Source organism: Melopsittacus undulatus, chromosome 1, assembly GCF_012275295.1.
Source record: "Melopsittacus undulatus isolate bMelUnd1 chromosome 1, bMelUnd1.mat.Z, whole genome shotgun sequence".
Classification (NCBI taxonomy): domain Eukaryota; kingdom Metazoa; phylum Chordata; class Aves; order Psittaciformes; family Psittaculidae; genus Melopsittacus; species Melopsittacus undulatus.
Window position 1 is genome coordinate 118,766,303 of NC_047527.1, and position 25,595 is coordinate 118,791,897.

General features: G+C 41.0%; 1 protein-coding gene across 1 annotated transcript in view; it reads left to right on the forward strand.

Annotated features, from left to right (window-relative positions):
* The first annotated feature begins 922 nt into the window (after positions 1 to 922).
* Positions 923 to 25,595, forward strand: part of RSU1 (Ras suppressor protein 1) — a 103,049-nt gene continuing 78,376 nt past the window's right edge. Inside the window, exons 1-4 of the mRNA XM_031052546.2 lie at positions 923 to 1,101; positions 1,362 to 1,473; positions 10,211 to 10,261; positions 23,902 to 24,022. Of these exons, the coding sequence (XP_030908406.1) occupies positions 1,365 to 1,473; positions 10,211 to 10,261; positions 23,902 to 24,022 (281 nt within the window). The 5' untranslated portion in view covers positions 923 to 1,101; positions 1,362 to 1,364. The remainder of the gene's footprint in view (positions 1,102 to 1,361; positions 1,474 to 10,210; positions 10,262 to 23,901; positions 24,023 to 25,595) is intronic.

Genomic DNA, 25,595 nt, shown 5'->3' on the forward strand with positions numbered 1-25,595 from the left:
GCTGACTAGAAAATCCACACCTGAAGAAATGGAAAACATTGATTCGACGAAACCAAATTTTGGAGGGATAATGTCTTTCACCTTAGGCAGCCTTTGTCAAACTTCAGAGTGCCCTCAAACCCTTACTTGGACATTCCTAGGGAGTCTGAGCTTTCCAGCTCGATGGCTTGGCAGCTTGTCCCTTCTGTTGCTGACTAGCCGGGGCATGGAGCTGCCCAGCCGCCCTATGCACAGCCCTGCTGGTTTCCAGACCTTGGCACGGGGAGCCGCTGCTGCTGCAGGTGCTTTGTGGAGCCCCCCCCGAATGCACACTTCTCCCCTGTGCAAAATGGTGCTGTGCCCACAACCCACCTTCTTGGGTTAACACTTGGTCAGCGCTTTTCAAGTGTTATAGAAATGGAAGTGGGTGTTAACGCTGTATTTTGAAAAGCCAGGTGTGTAAGCATTCCAGGAGTAACGGGAAACGACAGATCACCCCCCGGCATGGCACTAACACAAGCTACCTAACCCCCAGACGCACATGCGCCCCAAGTGAGCATGGTGAGGAACTGCCGCCGTCAGAGCGGCAGCATGAAGAGAGCGCAGTTCCCTCTCCTAAGGTGCCGTACCCGGTGCCGGACAGGGCGCTGGGAATCACACAGCAGCTCCTCACACAGGGCAGCGCTGCCCCTGGGCATGTTCCTCTCCAGCTTGGGAATGGCAAGGAGCTAGTACAGCGCTCCCGAACACTACAGCCACGGAAGGGAGGATCCACGGAGCAGAGCTGGCCCGATCCGACCCACCTACGGGACGAGCTTATTGGCCGGCGAACCTTCCTCCAGCGCCTCCAGCCAATTGTCACCTAGCCTGAGCCGAGGAAGGCGATCTGATTGGTCTGACGTCTTCCCAGCCGTGGGTGGAGCCTCCTGGGCGGGCTGCCCTGAGGAGCCGTGGGGAGCGTCTCCGCTTCCCGGGGCAGGGTCGCAGCACGCCTGCGCGGGGCTGGCGGTGGGATGAGGCTTGCTGAGGCGGGGCGGGTGTGTGCAGCTGCTGGGAGCCGCCCTCGGGGCCACTGACTGTCGTCCTGCCGCGTCCGGCTGAGAACCGGCGCAGCACAGCGCGGTGAGTGTCCATGGCGGCAGCGGCGGGCCCGTCCTTCCGCCCGGGGCCGGGAGTGTGGCCGGGATCCCGGTCAGGGGTCCGCTGGGCTGGGGCGAGCGCGGCGGGACGGGACAGGGTGGGTTGGGTCGGGACGGGATTCCCGTGGCGGTGCCGGGCGGCCGAACGAACGAACGAGCGGGTGGGCTCGATGCTCTGGGCCCCCTTAGGACAGGAGCTCCGGCCGCCTCCCCCCTCACGGTGTCCGCTTCTGCCCTGCCCAGACCATGTCTAAATCGCTGAAGAAGATCGTGGAGGAGAGCAGGGAGAAGAACCAGCCCGAGGTGGACATGTGCGACCGCGGCATCTCCAACATGCTGGACGTGCCTGGCCTCTGTAGGTACCGGAGTCGGCGGGCGGGGAGAGCGCGGAAACTTCCTTATTTGTCCCGGGACGATCCGGGGCGCGGGGGGGTTAAGGAGGGGTGGTGGTGGTGGTGGTAGGGCCTCGTCGCCGCCGGCGGCTGCCCTGTCTCCTCGGCGGCGGTGAGGATGCCTGGGCCTCCTCTGGGTGTTCCGCGGTTTATGGGAGCTATGGGCATAGAGGACTCGGGGAGGGGGTTCCTTCGCAGGGGGAAGAGCTCTGCTACTAGCGCCCCACAGCACCGTAACGAGCCGTGAGTGTGGTCACCATAAAACACTGCTCCACTGCACCGGAGAGACCAGCGTCAGGAGCTGGGACCCCTACCAGTCTCTCCATCACCTTTGCTCATGCACCATCCGCAGCCCTCAGAGTGCCCCGTTTCTCAGTGCTCTCATTCTGGCGCTTGAGTGGTGGGAGACTTTGCTTCCTGTCCGTCCTTGCCCCTCTCTGCTACTGAAGCAAAAACTATCAACGAGCATCTCCACTGGTTTTTGGAAAGAATACGTGATACCAGCCTGGAGCTACACGTGTCTGGTCTATGGGAGAGAGTAAGGCAGTAATGTACTACAGATACAGCAATAGCATCTCTGGGTATTACATGATTGCATGTGTTTCCAGAATTGTGACAGTGTGTTTCATGGTGTGTTTCACTTATTATAAATCAACTACAGTAGCTGCAACATACCAGTAGCACCATGCTGTCATGGTTCTGGAGAACACTTACATGAAGTAAAGGGCAGGTGACTTCTTGTTTTTGCTTTGGTTAGGAGTGTGTATAATGTTACGGTACAGCTGATACAGAGTGAATTAAAGTTGTGACAGCAATAGCATCTCTGGATATTACATGATTGCATGTGTTTCCAGAATTGTGACAGTGTGTTTCATGGTGTGTTTCACTTATTATAAATCAGCTACAGTAGCTGCAACATACCAGTAGCACCATGCTGTCATGGTTCTGGAGAACACTTACATGAAGTAAAGGGCAGGTGACTTCTTGTTTTTGCTTTGGTTAGGAGTGTGTATAATGTTACAGTACAGCTGATACAGAGTGAATTGAAGTTGTGACTGGCTAGTGTGCCACAGGCTGAAATTTTCCTCAGTGTGTGATACAATGAGAAGAAATCAGAATCCAAACTAACGAACTTGAAACTGTACCCATATCCTGGTTTAGCTCTTTACGAAGCATCAGTCACATCAGGAAAAGATGAAGACTTAAGTACAGTTTTGCAGAACTAGGTTCTGTATGCTTCCAAGTTGCATGTGGCCTTTCAGGAAGATAACATTGGAAAGCCTGTATATACCTATATAACTCATGTTAAACAGAAAGCTTCACTGTATTTTGATTGGATGAACAGTTGTTTGGGACAGAGTAGTCTTAGCCTGAGTAGTCTTACAGACGTATGCTTAGTAGCCCTTTCAGATAAACTAATGCAGTCGGTGCAGCATCAGAGCAGTGTTGCTTTTAACTAGACTCAGTGCCTGTTATCAGCACTAAGGCATGTAATTAATTACCCAGCTTTAATCTTTCAGCTGGGGGAAGAAAGGTAGCAGTAAAGCACACCAGTAGCACTGAAGTAATAAAAGCTGTTCTTGTGCAAAGACTGTTTTGGGTGAGTTGTGCAGATAGGGTCAGGCACCACAGTGTGCAACACTGTGGTCCACAGGCAGTCATAGAATAGTTTGGGTTGGAAAGGACCTTAAGATTGTCCAGTTCCAACCCCCTGCCACTGGCAGGGACACCTTCCACTAGATAGGTCACTCAAGGCCCTGTCCCTGATACAAAATGACTAATGAAGCATCTGAAGCTTGTTTTGCAGGGAGCTCCCTGCATAAGGTGTAGACTTGTGATACCCCAGTTAGGCTGCAGCAAAGAAGTCTGTGTGCAGATACTCTTGGTGCACATTGTGTGACTTGATTTAGTGTGGGGATGTGTGGTCTTCTCCAATTTGAGATGGAAATTAGGGGAGGGGGCAGTAATGACTGCTTTTTCTTCAATTGTGATCTTGCTTTTTCGGTTATTCTGCGCTGTGGCAGAGAAGACTTTATAAGTTGGGGTTTTGGTGTTTGGTTTTGGATTTTGTTTGTTTTTTGGTTGTTTGATTTGGTTTTGTTTTGTTGGTTTATATTTTTTTTATTGTCAAAAGTATTTGCCACTTCTCATCTGGAGAAGAAATAGCTTCTTCCAAATACACATTAGAAAAAGTAATGACTTGGTGTTACCTGTGAATTTTAAGGAATAGTTTGAGAAGATGTTAAACTTGCTGGCTTTCTAACCCTGTCATCTGGCTCCTAATGGATGACCTTTTCTAGTATAGATGGGGTGATTTGGCTTTCTCTGGCTCTCAGAACTGGCAAGGAAGCTAAATGAGTGAGCTGGTGTGTTGGGTATCTTTCCAATTCATTGTGGTGTTAAAGCTTGCTTTTTCAGAAACTTTGGCCTTTTGTTCAATGAAATAAAGATCTTTGTTAAAAACAGCCATCATGATTCATAGCCAATGGCTGTTCTTTCACAGCATCTTGTTATTAATGAAGGCCACTAGTAGATCTTTGGAGATAAGGATAAGTTTAAGTTATGGCTGGAGGGAACATTTTGGTGGCATTTTTGCTGGTTTTAGCCATTTGAGGTTTAAGGACTTTGTAGGTTGGAGGATACTCCTAAGTTACTGTGTTCAATAGCCCCTAACAGGGAGTTTGTCTTATGTAATTATTTAATGGTTGTGAATGTCCCTCCCACAATAGTCAGTAACTCTTTAAAGTAGACTGCTCCCTGTAGTCTTCATTACCCTTCAAGAAAAGGACCAAGTCTTGTTCTACTTCATATGTGAGTACTTGCTGCAGACTGGCTAGTGGACTTCTATTGTAAGCTTTCTTATTTAATTTACATGAAGTTAATGTAAACACAAGGATTTAGCAGCAGCACAATGAGTAGCATCTTGCTCAGTGTGCCAATCCTTTTATGCGCAGACGTATTCTTATCATGTGTGTTTAAATAAAAAAAAAACCTCAAAAAACAACCTTAAGTGATCAGAGAAAACTGGTGTTACATGGGGGCAGAGAGGAGAAAAGAGAATGGGGAATATATGCCCTGGCTTGGATAGGATTTTTTTTCTGGCTTCTTTCCAGTCTAGTGAATGACTTGGTACAATGCAGGGCAGCCACTCGTATTTTCTTTTGCCTTGACTTTTACCTTCTGTAGCAGGTGTGGGAGTGAAAAAAACAGCCTAAACTTGCCTCTGTTAAGTACCCATGTCTTTTTCCAAATCAAGGTGGAATGGGTGGAGATGAACACTTGGTATATGAAACTGTCTTAGGATAACTTAGACTTACAAGCTTGGAAGCCTCTCCATCTCTTCCCACTTTTGTGTTTAATAAAGGCAGAGTGAAGTTGTCAGCTTGTTTATAATGCGTTGCTCAGAGATACAAAGAAAAGCCCACTAGTCCCTGAAATGCTGCTTGCTCAGGAGTTCATTAATGCCATTAGAAGTTGAGTTCTATTTTTGGAATATTCCTCGAATCCAGGCACTTCCGCATTTTCTCTTAATGTCTCAAAGGACAAACTAAAACTGTGCTACAGGCCTTCAGAGCATCAGAATTTTCGAGGCTTTAATAAATGTAATATGAGAAAACTCTTCTAAAAGATGTTCTGTAGAGAAAAGATTTAATTTGAGACTGAATATTCCTTGATCTCAGTGTTCCATGCTTTAGTTCGTCATACTAATGTAAAGACCATGCAAAACAGTTTTAAACTTTAAAGACTTTTCTCCTTATTCTGGCATGCAATAAGACGAATGCACCATTTATGAGCACACCTATACTGTAGCTGTGCATCCATACATGAAGAGTTTTAAAAATGTTTTGCCCTGTGGAAATGTTCTAATGGTTTGGTTTTTTTTTGTTTTAAGTATAATTCCATATAGTGAAATAAATAGATCATATTTGTTTACAAAGAACCCAATAGAGACAGGTAATGTTAGCATTAACAAACATCCTGTAGGATGAACAATTGGGTTCAGCAACTAAGGCATGTTGTGTCTTTTCCCTTACCCTGATGGCTAAAGCATTTATGGGTAGGACTTTAAACAGTCACCAACAGTGAAGGAATTGTTTTTGGAGCAGGGACCAGTCTCTGATCTCTCATTTATGTATCTTTAAATGATCGATATAGGAAAGCTATGAGTTAAGGAATTATTTTGCCCAGATAACTTGAGACATCTGGTGCTCTGTAGTCTTACTGTCAATGAAGGAATATTGGATGAAATGCTGTTTACTCTCTAAGTGTTAATTTACTCTTGTTATCATTCCATCTGTAAGCTATTCATATTTTACATAAAGTACATGGTATGTGGTAGAAATTAACATGCCTGGAATTACTTATCAGAAAGTTAGTGTTGATGTAATTGCCTGTTCCTAAAATAGCCAAAGCATAGAAGATGGAGGGGTACACTACTTGTAAGTAATTTTGTACAATACCGTAATGCTCATCCTGCGTTAACTTCCTCCAATGGGACAGACAATGGCTTATCTTGGTTCAACAAGATCTTCCTGTTTTGGGGTTGGTTTTCCCCCCCAAATTTTGTCATCTAAATATTTTATGTAAAGGAAACTTACATAAGTGTATAAAAGGCTTGATACTGAGGCCAAAAGGGAACAGCTGTAATATTCTTCCCTTGACCCAGTCTGTTTTGAAGCAGTAGTGAGACTGAGACCATGAGAACTTGTTACTATGCAAATCAGTTGGTCTGGCAAATGTTAGTATCCTGACCCTCAAACTTCTATGTGGGTATCTGGTGCGTTCTTGAAATCAAAATAACTCGCTGCCTGTGGACTCTTTACTGTAATGTTAACAAGGCATCTGAGGACTGCAGTCCTGAAGGAGCTGGTGTTTAGCGTCTAGATGCTCCTCCAGTGTCATCATAGGTTACAGTAATTCCCCCATAGGAACTGTGGTGCCCTTTGAATCCTAGGGCCTGGCACTTGGGGTGCATACTGGATTACAGTTCATTCCATCACCTGTGGAGTGATGCTCAGCAAGTGCTGCCAGTTAGGCTTACCTGAGCTGCACATGTCTCAAGCAAAATGGCTCCACCAGGACCACTTCAGCCTTCTAGATGATACTTGGGGATGTTAATTAGTTGCTGAAGACAAATATCTTTATCAGAAGAGCTGATAGTTGAGTTGTCATGAAAAGTTGACTTTATAGGATAAGGAAAACCCTAGCCAGCTGTTCCCACTGCGCAGTACTCCTCACAGGACTAGATGAGTGCCAGTGTGCTGAAAAAAATGGCATTTCCAGACTTGTTTCACTCAAGGTCAGTTTGATGTAAGTGAGCAAATTCCCCTCTTTGTATGAGTGACTAAATGCTGCTTTATAACCAGGCTCCCTTGCTTAAATGCTTGCAAATCTGTCTCCAGACTGGTAGTAGTTTTGCACCTTTCAATATTGAAGATCTTTTTATCTATATATGACTAAAGTGCTACTGGAAGTAGTCCAGAGCACAGATGCCTAAACCTTTGCTCTTTTCGAACGAACAGTGGAATGTTGCCTTTTTTATTCCTTTGGGAGATGTTGGATTGCTTTGAAGGCCAAAGGTGCAGTGGAGCTCTTTGTCACACATCAACATTAACTGAGATAGTTTCAGACAAAGTGTCTAAGCTTCCCTCGCGTTTGGGTAGTAGAGTCCAGATTGCAATGCCTTTGGTCTAGGAATCTTGGCCTTGAAATTTTTCATGTTGGGACTTTATTCTATTCTGCATAGATATGTGAGAGGAAGCCATACTAAGAATAGACTGGTTGAAGAAGACAACAATGTGACAAATATGGAGAGGGAATATTGAGAATAATGCTTGTAAGCTTTGTTGTTAAAGACCAGGAGTACACATGGCTTGATGGTTTAGTCCGCAGGCTTGCCTTTAAATACGCAAAGAACTTTTTATGATACTCAAATTCAGCAGGAGTTTGATGCTCAGAAGACCTGAGTCTGCAATCCCAAAGCTTAATTGCCCTTGAGTAAGCATCCTCACTTCCTGTGTATAGAAATGTTGAAATCATGTCAGGAAAGGTTCATCATCTGTGTACACATGGATTAGAGCAAGGTCTGTCTCAAGTTCTCTATTAAAAAAAACATTTGTTACTCTTTTTTTTTTAGTTCAGTTTGTAAGTGATCCAGAGCAAGTACTTTCATGTGTGCTGCTGTCTCACACTTAGTGCATTTCAGAGACTATACTTCTGTGGTGCAAATATGTTGCGTACAAGTGGTGTCTCCTGATAAGCTGGCTTCTTGCAGGAGTTATGTTTTATCATATTTTTAATTTTAAGTACCGGATTACATCCTGAGCACAGAAACAGTCTAAAAGCAGCATTTAGTATTTTCTGTGCGAGTTGTCATTCTGATTTGTGTGCTTTAAATGGGTGTTTTGCCTTATGGGGCACAATCAGGATTACCTCTTTACTGCTGTCTTAAAGAGCATTATTTTGGTAGCCTTGGACATGTCTAGTCTTAGTCTTAACAAGTAATCCTTCATAGAAGTCAGATCCTGATCATAGAACAGATGGCAGAAAAGAGTTGAGAAATGGCCATCATATTGGTGGATGTATGAGCTGAATTTGAGCCTTTCCTCATGTGGTTTCTCAAGTTGGTCTAGCTGATTTATTAAAAGGCATATAATGGGGATTGCTGGCTTTAAAGTAATGAAGTACATTATGAACTCCAGCAAAGAAAAGATTATCTGAATTTTGGATTCTGTGCTGAAGCTGGCAAAGCTCTGTGCAAAACTGGAATAAGCTGATCAAGGCCACAGAAGTGGGGTAGCAGCCTTTGTCTTTGTTCTGCTGTAATAAACCAGAGGAAGCATCAGCTTCAAAGGAAAAAAGAGATAGTGCAAAAGTTGTTAGAACTGGCTCTGTGCCTGGCTGCCCAATTTGACATTCCAGTCCCTGCACTTGCAGGGTGATTGGTGCACACCCTTGCCAGGCAGCATCTTCTACATTTTTTTTTTTCTGTGGGAATTGCATTCCTGTGCTTAGCTCTATGTGTAAGTAATCAATAGCGTTAAATGGTTGCTTATGGTTCAGATGCTGATGTGCCTTTTATGTTTTAGAGAGCTTTATGTTTTTAGAGCTCTTTGAGGGCAATGCTGTTCTTGCCTGCCTTTTAATGCTGTTTTTTCCACAGTACTCTTACAGGCTTTCTTTGGTGTTCTTTCTCTGTCCTTCTGTTGTGCTTTGAGAGGTGGCAGTGCAGGCAATACTTGAAGTGCTCATATTTGTGGAGAATGTAGGGTGGGTGCACTTTTTCTTCCTTTCTCCTTCCTCCCTTTCCTTCCTTTACAGCCTGTGATTGCACAGGGAACTGTGGTGACTGCTTTCATTCTGCCAACAGGTTATATTTGCCTGTTTTAAGTCCTGAGCTTTCAAAGGTTAGCTGAAACATGATGCTGTATCAGTAAGTAAAAGCTCTTCAAGCTGTTTCCTCCAAATTGCAATTTAGTGAGTATTGGCTGGCATGGCCAGCTTTCACACGTACTCACCAGGATATCTTCATTCCCTAAGGTAGTGAGATGCGCGTGGGCTGTCTCTGCGCTAATGTTAGTGATGTCTGCTGCTTGAGGAAAGCTCTGAGGGATGACAGACATTGCACTACAGCTGTCCTTCAGGCAGGAAATGTTCCCAGCTGCCTAGGAGGGGCATAAAGGTATGTTCTGGAGCTGCTTTGGAGAGGCTGCCCTGGAAGTAAGGAAAAGGCATGGTGGAGGAAAACCTCTACATTTTTTTAGTTACAATAAAATACAGCAAACTTTTTACAAGGTTATGTTTGAGAATTCCTTCAAGGTGTGAGTTTCTCCTTGACTATTTAGCATGTTTTTCTGATCAGATACTGTTGTCAGCTGTGGACTATGGAGCTCCTAGGGAAAACAGTGGTGGTGTGAAGGGCAGAAATAGGCAGGAAGAAATGTAAAGGATGAAGAAATGTAGGAGGAGTGCTGGTCTCTAGCTGCCTTGCTCCCCACACTTGTTTAATAAGGGGGAATCTGAGGGGCTTTGATCAATCAGATCATTAATTTTGAGTAAGTATTGCATGCTGTCGTTTGATCATTCACTACACAACAGCAATGCTAGTCTGCTACCATGCGTCATAAGTGTGAGGTTGTAAATGCAGCTATTGGTACTTAGCACTTAAATCTGGCAGTGACTTGATAATGAATTTGGAATGTGTGAAAATGTAATTGGTAGTGTGTCGTGTTCTGTTGGAATAAATGTTAAGAGTGCCTATCAGTTTTAACTTGGGAAATGTTGAAAGGGTGGGAATGAAAAAGGTGTTTGTGTGCCCAGAATCAGGCCTCTCCTGGGAGACACCAGTACTTACTACTCAAGTTGTGCTAGGTCACAGCATCACGGAATGTTTTGGGTTGGAAAGAACCTTGAGGATCTTAAAGATCAGAAAGTTCCAACCCCTCACCACGGGCAGGGACACCTTCCACTAGACCAGGTTGTTCAAGGTCCTGTCCAGCCTGGCCTAAACGTGAAGGGGCAGAGGAGTGGCTGGACAAGTCTGTAAGTCTTGAGCTTGTCTTGTATATTCTGGTAGTGCTCATGAATCTGGAGTGGAGATGATAACTTTCCCCTTTCTTTTTTTTTTTTTTTTTTTTAGCTGAAACAGGTACAAATTTTCTGTTGCATTGTCCATTAACTTCTTTCTCTCTTCATTTGCAGTTACATTGTCTCACATCACACAGCTGGTTCTGAGTCACAACAAGCTTACAAGTAAGTATACTACTGGTTTTGGACTTTATTACAGTCAGTTGAGCAGCATTGAAAACGGAATCTTGCTAGTTTGATTTATTTTAATACATCACAATGTCACTGTTAAAGTGCTTCTTAATGAAGCACTTTATTAAAATCGAAGAGTTTGAGCATGTTACTTAGCAGCGATGTTCAACATGTCTTTCCAGCTTCAGTACAGATCTGCCACGTACTGGAAGATCTGTAATTCTCAGTTTTGTTGCCAGTTCAGCCCAAAATCGTTAACTGTATCAGAAATTATGCAGTTTGCATTTTAGTAGATGAGTGGTTAATTTGACTGAAGCAGTTGAAAATAAATGACAACTCAACTACATTAGATCTATAACCAAGCATGTGAGCAAGACCAACTGAATGCGAGTTTCAGACGTGAAAGTCAAGCAGTCTACTTCTGTCAGAACAGAATCTTCTGCCTGTAAGTTGTCTTGCTTGTGCTGCACATACCACCTTCAGTTATTACCTTGGATCCTGCTTCTCATAGTAAAAAAGCCCTTAAGTGTGGCGCTGATGAATAACATGTCATGAGAGCACAAATCTTCACAAGTTGAGATGTATGTAAACTCAACAAACCCCCAAACAAACCAACCAATAAAACCTAACCTACTGAACTCTACTTGCCACACAACCAGTAAAAATAGTATGTGTAATTTAAAACATATGTATTAATGTGAAAATCTCACTTAAGGTTCTGAGCCTTTCCATAGGATTAAGCATGGGGGGGAGGGGGGAAGAATATTTTTAGATTCTAGCACATAAACACTTCTCTGGATGCAGTTTATTGGGTACTAATGTGTAGCTTAAATGGTTTGTAGTAGCAGTAGTAAGTGAATAAAAATATGGTTATGTGAGTGAGAAGTATGAATTAGTTATCCTAGGCCCTGCTTCTGATTATATAGTGTCCTGTAGGCTGGCATCTTGCTATTCTGTTTTTATCCCTGTTGAAATTTTCAAATAAATCTCCATCTATTTATAAATTTGACCAGCAATTTCCAGGCATCTAATGTGTACATGATGACTGAGCAAATCCAGGCAGGGAGAACTGTAAGCACTGCTATCAAACACACAACTCTACCACTGGTTTAGAAGATAGTGAAGTTATGAATAGCTTGAAGCTGAGAGAATGTTTTGGGAGAGCATTATGTCAAACTTGCTTTGAGCATATTGCTGCCTGACATCTGTTATCAGCCCCTGGTGGAGTTAGGCTATGGGGCCACATAGCTGGTGGCTTTTGCGTTCTCTCAGGTCACTGCAGGGAGGGACCTTTCTCTGAACTTGAGCTGCTTCAGAGCTAGGCAGTTAGTTGTGTCCAGCCACTTTAGCTTTCTGTGCAGCTTCTGAAGGGTTGGAGGTACCTTGAGATAACAACTTGTTCTGCACACCTCCATCTAATGCCTGTCATCAGACAACTCATCCACAGATGGGTACCTGCTGCTGCAAGGCAGAACTTCTTTGGTGCTGATCATTTGCACTGGTACCTTCTGTCTGAATGGCTGCTTAGTTGGCACAAGGATGAAACAGGTTATAAGCAATACTCTTGGTAAACTTGACTGTTTTTTCTCTCGGATTTATAAAAATTCTACTACTTTTGAAAACTAACAGACTTATAAGGACTTAATCATCTCTTTTGCATGACAACTTACAAATCTAATATATAGCTAAAAGGCGAGTTCAGCTGAACACACAACTGGCTGGGCAAATAGCAGGCATCTACCTTGCTTTGAGGAAGAGAGGCTGAAACTCCTTGCAAGACTTGAATTGTGGTGAATTTAGCTGTCTGAGAACTGAGTGGGGGGGGGGGGGGGCTGGCATGCTTCAGCATGAGCACCAGAATTAAAAGCTAAGTAACTTACCTGTGTCCTAGCTATGAGTCTTAACTGTAGACTTGACTGGGGAGGGATAAAAATATGGTTGTAAGAAGTGTCCAACAAGAATGTGTTCAGGTTGTCTTTATTCAGGAAAAATCTAGAGTACACCATTTGTTTAAAGCAGTTTTAGTTTTCAAAATACTAGTTTAAGGATTGCCATTACTGTAAAGTTGTGTTTACATTAAATCCTAACTTTTAATTCCTGCTTTCTTCTAAAGTAGTCCTTAGATCAGCGGAGTGCAAGTGTATCTGTTCTCTTAGCCACAGGATTCCGCAAGCCCTTCTAATTGTTATGTTTGGGTTTCTTTTATGGGAAGGTAAAACCACTGCTTCTCCTGAGAAGTAATTCATCAAGTCTGAATCTTACTATTCTTTCACAAATTGATGTAGACATTTCAATAGACAACACACATTTTTAAAAGGCTAAATTTCAAGTTCATGTTCTCGTATTTGACACTGTTGACCTAATCTTTTAAGCTATGTAATTAGTTGTCTTAGCAGATTGTTCTTAAAAATGGCTAGGAAGCTGGTGACAGTGACACTTGACATGCTACACTAAGGTCATATTAGCATCTTCTGCTAGTTTTCTGCCATTTAAATGAGGGTTCTGCTTGCTTTTTTTCCGCTGCTGTTTAGAGTAAATATGTCTGTCTGGAGGAATAAATAAATGTAACACTGGATATGCACATATTCATGTAACCATAGTTCATTTTTTTTCTAGCAAACTCTAGTAAAAGTAAGTAAAGTTATATAAGTGAGTATGAGGACCACAGTATTAACTCCATCATACTTCAAGTATTTTTGTGGCATGGCTTTTGTTAATATTTTTAGTATGCTATTCATACTGCTGGTGCTTGTGTATTTACATGTTTAAATCATTCCTTGTCAGAAATGCTCAAATCTGCATTGATTTTTCTGGAGAACTGGCTGGATTTTTTTCAGCTCTCTGGTGCTCTGATAATGGAGGAGTCTTAGACTGGCTGCTTCTACTCTAAGTAACTTCTGAAACAGCTTAGTTTGTCTTCAGCTGCTCAATGAGAATTTTTGCTGTAAAATCAGAAGCTAAACTCTAGGTGAAGCTAAATAGCTGTAATCCTGCAGTCTTTTGAGCTACTTGCTGTGTAAATGACAAACCTGAGATGATGCCATGCTGGGGTCTCTTGTGACAATCCAGTTGAAGTAGAGGGAGGAAGTGTGTATTTGGGTTTTTTCTTAACTTAATGTTGATACATGGGCCATTGTCCTCATATGTTGTACTGGGAGCTTTTTGTTCCATCATTTAGTGTCTTAAAGTGTTTTATGTAGTATACAGGTGAGAAGCAAACATAAGACAGTCATGCTTATGCTACTGGCCTGCATAGATTGGTCCTAATCTAGGTGTCTTTTGGACCTATTGTCTAACATCAAATTAAATGGAAGTCATGACAAATATTCCTCAAATTTGTGGAAATTTCACATCCTAGTATAGTCCTTACTAATATCCTTACTGGGTATGCTGATGATGTTTGATAATTAAAATCCATATTCGATAATTAAAATCATGAATAGGAAGTGTGCTTGAAGAGCATTCAGAAACTCAGGTTAGCTGTAATTCAACCTGGGAGTGCACAGAAGGGAAGATGTGACTTGAAAGAAGGCTGGGATGTCAAAAGTTACTTCAGCATTGGCAGCAGGTACAAGTGCTGGTCATCAGAATGCAGACAACTTGATGTTTTATTTTCACTTATTTTGGGGGATAAGCTGTCAGTTTTTGATGACTTGTAACTCCTGTAGCAGTTATTTGACTTACTTGCCTGGATGATTAGTTGGCGTTGTAATGACCTGGGGTATCTATTTGGAGATTCTAGCTTTTGTGTCATTATGTGGTCCATACCTGGAGTGTTTCTGTTGCCGTGGAAATACCGGTATTATGTGATTTGTCCATTAGAGGTCACTGTTTAAGTATCTTTCGCAGTTTCTTTCCGGGGAAGATGCCTATGCTCCTGGTAGCAAACTATTCAGCCTGCCTGGGAGGTGGTGGTGGACAGCAGCCTCGTTTTTGCTGTTCTCCTCCGTCTCCTTAACCTCAGGTGATCCTGTGGTTGCCAGCTTCACAATATTCTTGCCCTGCCTTTAAGTGTTCTCAAAAGTTGTCTGCTATTCATAGCTCAGTGCTGATGATTTTTCTGTCATTCTGCTCTCATGCTTGGATTTTTTGCCCAATATTATTAAATGTCTGAATGATGAGAGATCAGGAACAGCTTTTTTTTTTTTTTTTTCTTAAGCCTTCCCTGTATTACCTGATCTTGTGTTTGCTGTCTTCCTTTCCTTTCCTTTCCTTTGAGCTTCTGTCCTATACTGTCCTCTGCTCTCTTCACGGCTGCTTCCTTAATTCTCAAGTGTAAGCCTTTACCTGTTTAGTCCTTAACTTTTTGTGAGATGAACCCGTAGGTTTCTTGCTCCTGCTTCCCATTTCCATGCCTAATTTAGTTTGAGTTCACTTTCTTATCCTGTCAGAATAGCTGTTTCCCATTGATCATGTTATTTGACAGCCTTGTGGTCACCTTTTGTTATTCTTGTGCATTTGCCTTTTTCCAGGAGAGCAGTTCAAAACTTTTCTCCCTTTTTCCTGTTCACACAGCTTACTGCTTCTTTGCTCTACCATTTCCTTCGAAATTGTCTTGCTCTCCATGTGACCAGCACAGAAGCTTATCCCTTCATTGCTGTTAACCCTCCTGATTGTGTCCTTGATCTTACTTAACAGTAAATGCTGCTAAAATCCCTTGGTGTCATTTTTATATGAGGGCATGTCCCTTTTAAGTCACCTTTCTGTCTGCATAGTGTGTACCTAGATGTGTTGGAGGTAGTCCAAAGACAGGTAGCCACACTGCATGTGTCTGTCCTGAATTCCTTCCCAGTCTAGCTGCTTTGTCTTCTCCAGACTGCTGAAGTGTGTTATGGTAGCTCCCACTGGTATTGTCTGACACTTTGCATTTTGCCTGGTTATTTATATAGCAAACTTGATGACTTCTGGAGGGAACTAGATGCCTGTGTACTCTTTACTTTCTGTTGCTTCTTTTATTCTCCTTTCATTTGCTTCTGCCTCTGCTTCCTTCTGGTAGGTCATTCCACACTGTTGTACTGACATGATAGACCCCAAAATGGTGCAAGTAAACCGCCAACATGGTGAGGCTAGGGTTGTCGTGCCTGACAGTGGCTCTCAACTGTCCTTGGGAGTGGGGCTTTGCATTGACTGTAAGCCTCTCAATTTTGCTACATATACTGATTTGGCTTTAATTCCTATTTCTGCTGCAGGGATCTCTAAAGGGAAATATCCTTATGAATGCAGCACACAGGGCAACATGAGAAGGAGGAAGAGATCCCTATATATACACCTTAGTAAATCTGTGACATCCAAGTTCTGCATAAATATTTAAATACCTTGTTAGCTTTTTTCTTTTCTCCCTGGAAAAAAAAACAAAACCACAAAACTCAACAAAAACCCCAGACCTTTGAGTTCTTAGAAAGTACAGATGGTAGAGCATTTTTTACATCAAACAATATGAATTTTGGCTTTAAGAAGCTTTAGGAGAATGAAGTAGAATAATTTAAGAAGTTTGTGCTGTAGTGGTATAAGGAGTGCATGCTGGAACTACCCCAATTTATGCATAAATTAAATTGTCAAAATTTGCTGTATGGCAGCAAAGTCAGTTTTGTATCATCTGTAAGCATATGTACTAAATGTAGCACTAGGCACAAGTCACTTTAATACAGTTCTTCAGAAGCTGTTTTAGAATCATAGGATCGTAGAATAGTTGGGGTTTGAAAAGACCTTAAGATCTTATTAAATCTTTTTTGTTAGTGTTTTCTCACGTTTTAGTGCAGATTTCTTGTGTCTTCACTTATCTCCCAGTGACTTAAAATAGCTGTAATATTTTTGTGGAAGACTGATACAAATGGTATTTCCCCTTCTATATGTATAGGTTGTAATGTAAAATTGTTGGAAATGTATTTTCTATGCTTTCTTTTCTTCTTCTAGTCATCAGGTGTGTTAGTTTGAAGTGGATGAGGACACAGCATTTCCCTTCCAGCCATTCACCATCTGGCCACTTAACTCTTTCCATTGGTGCCCCTGTCAAAAACACTGTAGTGTGAAGTAACCCTTAGGCTGAAAAGTTTCATTATCTTTATCTAAGCATGGGAAACTTGTGGTCATGTCGTTTCTCTTGTCTAGAAGGAATAGTGCTGTAGCTGGAAATGATACGAATGAAGCCTGGGATCAGCTAATGTAGAAGCACAGGGAGGACTTTGTACTGTGCCATACTGGGTATAGGAAGCCCAAACTAGGAGTGCGTTTAGTTCATTCCCAGCTCTGAGGGCTGGAACAAGAATCTTGTGGGTGAGAATGAGTTTTTTTTTACTGCAGCCTTTTCCTATGTGTGTGTGTTTAGAGGACAGGCTGGTGTCTGTGATAAACAGTGTCAGCATGGCAGTATGTGATTCTGAATGGGGAAAGAGTCAGTTGATCCAAGTCACAGTGAAAAAACAGTCCTGAGGGAGTTCTTAAAAGCATTTCAGTGGTATAAAAAGTGTAAACTACTAACACCGTCCAAGAAAATGAAGTGAAGTTATGGACTATGTTAGATACACTGAAAGCAGGATTTTGTAAACAGGCACTGCTAAGTGCATGAGTAGATTGATATTCTTGAGTAAGAGGCTGAAGTGACCTTGACTTGTGAGAGGTAACCTATAGTATCTGTTCAAGACCTGGTGTTCAGGGCTTTCTTTGGTAGTTCCTCTTGTAGACTGCTGAAAACATGATAAATAAAGAGAATATTGAGGGAGGGGAAGGTGAACATGCTGAACTTCAGCTGGTTTGACTTAACCAAAACTGATTACTCTGCAGTAGCATGAAACTCTGAAAAGCTGCTTGACCAACTTCAACACCTGCAGGAGAGTCACTGAGATTTAGCGAGTCCATCTGCAATTGCAGTTGGTGGAAGCACAATATAATGCTATCAGCTGAAGTTCTTCAGTCCTGCAGAAGTTACTTTTCTTAACCATTCCCTGCTGTTGAAAGATCAGCAGATAAAGATGGTCTGACCTGTAACAAGGGAACATAGCCTGTATTCTTCAACCTTTTCTATAACATACCACATGAGACTTTTTTTCCTCCTAATGTAAAAGTAAAATAGCATAACATTTTGCCTGAACTGCGCATTCCTGAGAACAGTTATTGAAGCTGAAGCTGCTGTGGTCTGCTAGGGTACTTACATGTCAGACTAATTCAAAAATCTTGTCTAATACTCTGTTTTCTTCAAAATTATTTGTAGAAATGAAGAGGCATATTTATAGCCACATTGTTATACCCATCTTCACTTGAACAGCATGGTTGCTTTCTGCTGGAAAAAGGCTAACAAACATCAGATTTTTGTGAGCTGTTTTGGTGTAGTTTCAGTTCTTTGCTGTTAGGTGATTCATTTTCTATTTAGTAATCCCATCCTAACCTCAGTCCCTGGTTTCTGCTGTTTCTTTCCAAACTCTGAAGTGCATCTTAAGCTTTCTTCTCAGAGAAGAACAGATTTGTCCTTTGTCTTCACTAGATGTCACTTGATTCACAGTCTCTTCTTAGCCTTTCTTGTGCTCACTAGCACTTCTTATACTGTGGCTTCTAAATTAAAACTGATGACAAATTGCCTTGTAGCACAGTAGCACATCAGTGAGCTATAATATAATTTAAACATGTTCATAAGAACATTTTCATAACTACAGTTCTTCTGTGGATAATTGCAAAAAAAAAAGAACTCGGCTGGTTTCTGGAAAGAGCTGAAGATTAAGGCGCAAGTTTAGTTTTAATGTTTTCAGTATGAGGAGGGTGATGGAAGAAGATGGAGTGTTTTCCATCTTTGGAAGAAGGTGAAGGGAGGGCAAAAGGGTAAACTTGAACTACATAATGTGCAAATTAAGTACTGTGTGCTTCAGTTGGGACCAGGATTTTCTCCAGTTCACTGCCAAGTATGATATCAGCATGCCATAAATATTTAAAATGAAAACTGTTGTGTTCTCCCTCTGCTAATTCCTCTTTCATTTTGATGAAGCTGATTGCTTCTCTCTCGGTATAACAGAACCCTTGTCAAATTAATCTACACATTACTCCAGCTCAATAAGAACAGTTATATTAGCTGCACAGAATGCATTATATATTTAGTATTCTAAATTCTTCCTCCCCCATGGACTGTAACATTTCATGTCTTTGTGACCTTTACTCTAAGGGATCCTTACTCATGAAGAGTTCCTGTTGACGCTAACTGGATAAGCAAGTCTGCAAAACTGGGTTTATTATATCATATAGCCCACAGGTTTTACTTTAGGTTTAGGAAGTAGGTTTTTGCTCTTGGCGAGAACCGTACCTGGGATCTACAATGGACTGATACCACTCTCAAAAGTCAGCATGGAGTCCTTTTTACTCTGTTTGACTCTTGACCAGCTTTTAAGTGGAGCAGTTTAATTAAAAGCTGCTGTAATCTTACAAATCTATTCTCTGACAAGTTGTGCTATTTTAATAGTTCTTCTGGATAAATATTCTATTAGAATCTGTTAAGGGTTTGGAGTACTATTGAATATCATGTTATTGGTACCGCAAAATAACTTCGCTAACTGAAGAAGCATGAAAAAACAAAGATTCTACAGCTTAAAATTTCTAAAGATGTGAATGCCGAAGAAATGAATCATATTTTAGATAATTAAAATTCTTATTTCACTAGTTGTCTTGATTCAGAACCGTTGAATTCAATGTGAGATTTTCTGTAGTCTTTGAATCATACTTACTGAGGAGACTGTAAGCTTACTCATGCACAGTTTTATGAATAGGCAGGTATTACAGACAGCATTTTGAAACAGCAGTGAGACAATGTTTATTTTTAACATTCAATGTTAAGGTATAAATGAACTGAAAAGTTTAACACTGTTTACATAGCAGGTGTTCCTTTCATGGAGACATTTTTAGTGGATCATTTCACTTGTCCAAGTTTATTGACTCTTGTCAGATTTTTCATCTGCACTTTCTTGTCTGAAATGTTCTATATATTTTAGTTTTAAATTGTAAAGGAAATTTTGGTATGGTTCTCTTAAGTGTCTTCAGAAATGTTTGATTTGATATTCGTCCCTACTAAATACAACAACACAGACTAGTTTTTATCTTTTAGCTGAAAAGCAAATGGAGACTTAATCTTGCAAACACCCAAGTGCGTTTACTTTTAAAATTGTAAGAATTTCTGTTGTTTTTCTAGTGCTTCACATGAGCTTTAGAAGAAATCCTGAAGATCGTTTGCAGAAATAGAGACTTTCTGAAGCCTGTGCATTTTTAGCTGTATGAAGGACCCTGCCACTACAAGAGGAATTGTTTTGAAACCTAGCCAAATGACTAAAGAGTGTCAGAGTGGAACCAGCACTTCTTTTTCTTTTCGCTTTTCTGTGTTCTTTTTCCTTTGTCAGAGGTTGAATGTACGAAAGAAGCTGGATCTAGATGTCAGTGGAATGAGAACCATTTGACTTCCTGCTTTACGAGAAAGGGTTACATCTGGGACACTTAACTCAAAGCTGCTTTAACTGATTTAAATGTTCTTAGCATGTTGCTTTGCATGATAGCTGCCTTAAGGTCAGTCTAACCTAGTATCTGTTCTCCAACAGAGGGCAACATCAGACCTCTAGTAAAGACCTCTGATCTAGTTATGGCTTCTGGTTCTTGAAGGTCCAGGCTAAGGTCCAGTCCAGGATACTGGTGTTATATAGGCACTTAATAGTAGCATTTAATCCTTCTTCTGTATGTTTTGGAAATCATATCAGAACTTTCGAACAGCTGTTGCTTATGTAGGAATAAAATGTACCTTGAGTGAAAGGCTGCTCTGATAAGAATATGTTTTAGTGCCTAAAGAATTGCCACTAACTTCATGGCTTTTCTTTTTTTTTTTAAATGCTTTGAAGTATAACAAGTTGCCAATACTTATTTTCAGCAGCTTGAACAAAGTCCTCTTATTCCTTGATGTGCAGCCTGTAGATCCTCTCTTTCCTTCTCAACCAAGCTCTTGACAGCTATAGACTTCACCTTGATTTCATAGTGAATCACTGTATGCAATTTCTAGTATTAAACAAGGGAAGGAAGCTGTTCCTGGTCTTGTGAAGTGAGGCTGAACATGAATGGGGCTTCATGATGTGACTGGAGCTTCACAGGAGAATGCAAAGCCATTGGGCTGCCAAATTTTACTAGCATTTGCTGAGGGGGAGTTTCGTTGTTAATGACACTGGGCAGCAGATGGTCTTAGAAGAGTTGTTAAGACACTGTGGATCGTACTGTAAATATGTGGGTGAATGGAACTGGGATGCTGACAGTTCACTCTCTCAGCTCATCATGAGAAGGTGACTTGAGTGGAATTCGGTATTGCCAGAACATGAATTTCTTGGTATTTGGCAGTCTGCTGTATAGCTGGAAAGAATTTTGCAACATAGCAGTGGAATGGTAGTCAGGATGCACTTAGCTGGGTAAAGTTCAGAACAGAGAACATTATATGCCTGGTTAATATTGTTTGACCACTGCCCATCTTTAGACCTGAAGGTACTGAGCCTGTGCAGTTCAGCTACAAGACCAGTACAGAAGTTAATTTCAGTCTTCTGTTTTTCTTTTGAATCCAAAAGGGAATTCTTCGTGTTACAGATGAATCTGAATTGTTGAACCAGAAGATAAGCTATTACAGGAAAAAGTCCTCTCCCTGTCCACACCTTGCAACCTGCTCTTCTGTTTTTTTCCTTTTCACAAAGTATCTCCAGCCCCTCCATCTGAACCAAAACCCACAATTATGGATTGGGGCTTTTTATTTTGATTTAGCAGGGTGAGACACAAAGTATTTAATCCAAATTCTTTGCTAAATTTATTAGCTTTTTTTTTCTCATTTCATCTAAAACCTGTGCAGCTTTTAGTATGGCTTGAAGAACATAATAATAATTGTTATCCTATGTGTGAATTAAGAATCGTAAGTGTCATTCACATGAAATACCTTTTACGAGAATTATACAGCTATGTCAGAAACTTAGTGGACAGTGTACAAGGACACAGCTCTTGTTGTTCACTAAGGATACTTACAACTGCCCTGACAAAAGAAAAATTAAAAACCTCTGCTGAATTAGCCAGTGGAAGTTTAGATTTTGCCTGTGTCTGCAAGTGGGATGAACAGGTAGAACTTCAGATTTTTCAACTGTGTAGTAACCCACTGAAACCAGGATTCTCTTTGATGCTGTGATCTTCAGTGCAAGTGTAATCTTCTTGAGTGTTCATCTTCTTCCTTGAAATTATTCTTCTCTCCACAGCCTCCTAGCTTAAGTCAAAGTGAGATAAGAGGTTAAGAATTCATTTATTCTTAAAGGAGGAAACAAGCTTGTAGGACAGGTATTTGAAAGGACACATCTGCCAAACCAGTGTCATTAATTCAAGGTAGCTCAGTAACTGGATCCAGTTATTTGCTTTGATGTCTCTGTCAGGCTGCTTGCAGGGGACTTCTGTTCACAGATGCAAAACAGCTCTGCTGTTACTCTGTGATACAAGAGTTTGTTAGGTAACTAAATTCACTGTGAATAGGACTGACTAAATTTAAGGTGCCCATTAACTAACTCTGATTCAGCCAAAATGCACATAAGGTATTGTTGGCTTTCCTCGCATGAGGGTAGCACTAACAAACTATCTCTGTGGTCTGGCAGTTTCTGTAGTCCAGCCTCACAGCAAGATGAAGAAACTTCAGAGGCTTGTTGTCTTTATAGTGATAGTGTTGTTCTTGATGGAAGGTGTACTTCTTTTAGTTGGCTTTGAGTAAGTTCAGCACCTTGGATAACAGCTTCTTAAATTAACATCTCCCAGTGGTGCTCAATTGGAAATACAGAATTGACGCACAGATAGACAAACTGACTGTAGGTTTGGTAAGTCTGGCCTCCTGGAATTTCAGGCTCTTGTTCAGAGTTCCCACAACAGAGCTCTGCATTACGTTTAGCATAACTTGTGCTGTTAAGTTACATTGTTTGGTTGTTTTTTTTTTTTCTAGGAGCGTTTAATCTTTTACACTGTCAAAAAGGCCAAAACCTTCATACCAGATTTTTATTAGTTGTATCAACAGTGTAACTTCAGGAGAATTGTGTTTGGTGTCCATCTGTATTGTTTAGGCTTTGACTAAACTAAACCCTCTGTTTGTTAGTACTTCTGATTCCTAGTCTTACATAAACATAGTATGTGTCTGAGAAGAGCGGAGACGTGGTTTGCCAGTCCATTGCATCTCATCAAAGTCAGATTATAAAGTCTGATTTCTGAAAAGAAAATATTTTAATAGGGCAATTACTGTTCTAGGGAAATATTGAGGCTGGAAACATGAATTATGTCAATTAAAATCCTCAGTTAACTTCTGTTAGGGAATCATTTAAAACAACAATAGTAGTACATTACCTGTTACTTTCTGAAGGCACATAATTCTTGCTATCATTGAATGACGGATACACATGAACCAGTTGGAAAATGCCACAAAGGGAGCGCTTTTAAATGTTCAGATTTGCCTTAATGACTTTATAAAAAAAATCTGCTAAAAATCTCTTGCAATGAATATGACCCTTAACAGTAATATTTATGTAGTGTAATTAGAGTGTTTGTTAGGGATTCCATTACTGTTCACAGTGTAATTAGACTTATAATCTAGTAAATGTGACATACTATAATGTCCTGCTTTATAAACATTGACTCCATTTTAAGACTGAGATTGCCTCATGCCAACAAATAAAAGAAAATCATGGCCTCATAAAATCTCCTAATCATTTAGATGTGCACTCTATGGGTTCCCAGTGCAGTCAAATTTGAGATTGAGCCAAGGTGAATATTGAACACAGGTGCAAACTTCAGTGCAAGTGATTTGCCAGTCTCCTTTTATGTAAACCTCATCTGTCTGCTTAAATCTCACTAGTTTTAAGGGGGAGAAGATACAGATCTGCATAGTTTTTTAACCTTATTTTCACAGGCATATTCATATAGTCTTCTGCTTTATTTTTCATGTTTCTAAATAATAACCAGATAATTGATTTGTTGGAAATCAAATGTAGCCATGTATGTGTACTGTTCACTCATGGGAGATAACTGAATATGGGCTTGGCTAAATAATTCATCTTTTAGGGCTCAACTTATTTTGCTGTATCTTAAATAGACAAGAACTCAGATACTGGATGAGTTAAGCAGTAAGTAGAATGGGTCATTGCTCAAAACTTATTTCATGTTTGCTGTTAAAGACCTTTACTAAAACTGTTGTCTTGGTATAATTACATAATTTGGGGTTTTATTCAGCTTAATGAAATGATACAAAACTTGTAGGCTCTGCTCTTTTGAGACTTGTGTGTACTGCATGAACTTGGAGGATGTGCTACTTCTCTTTATTCATCTATGAGAGCATTTATGAGTTGTCCTTGCCTCTCACTGCAATGGTCTGTGTTGGTCAAAATATCTTACAATATTGGCAGTAATTTTCTGAAGAGCACGAAGTGACTGCTCTCAGCAATGAGAATGGTTTCCAGATAGGAGGCTTTTTTGATACAAACTTTGCTTTTATTGCAGTAGCTGTTAGATGCTGTTTCTCCTGTCAGCCACTGTACATACAGAGAAAAGGATAGGCGCTAGTAGTGTCTAAAGTCTGTCTAGGTAGCTTGCTCTAATTGCAGTGTCTCACTGTGAATTTTTTCCCACAGCTGTGCCAGCAAACATTGCAGACCTGAGGAACATAGAAGTGCTCAACTTTTTCAACAACCAGATTGAGGAGCTGCCTACACAGATTAGCAGCCTTCAGAAGCTTAAACACCTTAATCTTGGGTGCGTATCGTAATGCAAAAATTTGCTGCGATAGAGGTATTGTCAAATGTCACCACTGAACCTGGAACTTGTTACTTTTTGCTGTTGAAAGTTCTTGTTGGAAGTGTTTGTGAGGATAACTTGGCAATTATGGCTTCAGAGTGTTTATCTAGTGTCCTGGATAACTGGATGCTTAAGTGCTCAAGCACTGAAATGGTTACTAGTGTACCAAAGTCTACAGCAACTCACATTCATCTACTACTGAAGTAAAACTTAACAATTATTGAATTTTACTTCACTAGCAACTTTCTTTTAATTCTGTTGTTGCTGCTTCAGTGGAGCTGGTGATACTTTATAATTGCAGAAGGTTTTCTTGAATTAAGAAAATAAATGTGAAGCACAGAACCTTTTTAACTGGACATATTATAGTGCAACTACTTGAGAAAGCACTGGTAGGAGTAAGCTCTAGCTGTACAGCCTTATCATAGAAAAATGTTTGTATTTTATAAATCCAAACTTCTGAACACCTTAAACTGAGGATTTTTTACTATTTTAAATATCAAAGGATTTTGGCTAAGCTCTCTCTATCCTGCTTTAGATACTTTTGTAAGGTGCTGAAAATTGAATTGCATCTTGAACTGTTGAATGCCAGTAAATTTTTATGATGATCTGTTGTCTTTGGTCTTTATTTGATCACTTCAGATCTCTAGCATGTCTTAGTATCTGCTTGAACCTGGAATTGCTTTTCAGAGCAAATACTGTTTCATGATAGGGATACTATGTATCTTAGGGGTTGAATCTACTTTTTTGGAGTTGCATATAGGTGTGTTGCAGTATATGGAGGAAATGCTCTTTCCCTGGATTAAAGCAGTGACAAGCATTAGCGTAGTTCAAATACTGGTCTTCATTAATGGAAAAAATACAGTGTAAAAGTCCACTTGGTTAAGATCAGCAGACACGTAGGTCTGGAACCACAGCTGCCACCTTCGTGTGGCCCAGGATCTTGTAGTGCAAATGCTCTTCTTTTCTAATACTCTCCTTACCCATAACCTTCAAGGTACAGAATTAACAGCCCAGTGTTAGCCCTGCAAAATAGGTTCTGCTTCAGAGGTCAGTGAAGTCAGTGAAGAAGAAACTGTTTCTGCCCCAGTAGTTTGCCAGGGGCAGCCTAGAAACCCTCTTGTTATCTGCAGTGCGTTGGAAACACAGGGCATCAAAACAGCCCTCTGGGGCAGAGGAAAAGCTTGAGTAAGTGCTTGGGTTATTCTGGGGAGGAGTTTGGTGCAGAAGGGTCAAATGATGGGGTGCAAAGTAGAAAGGTGTACTGCTGCACTGAAAGATTAGAAGAAAAATTAAAAATTTGGAAGGCAGATGAGGCATGTTGCTGTGGTACAAGCTCAGTGTTTGAACTTCTGCAGGACTACATAGCATTAGGCAAGGCCTTTCAGCTGTTTCTTTTTCCATGCTAAAGAATATGCTGGTGAGGGACTCTTCATTAGGGACTGTAGTGACAGGACAAGGGGTAACAGATTAAAACTTAAACAGGGTAAGTTTAGATTGGATATAAGGAAGAAATTCTTTACTGTTAGGGTGG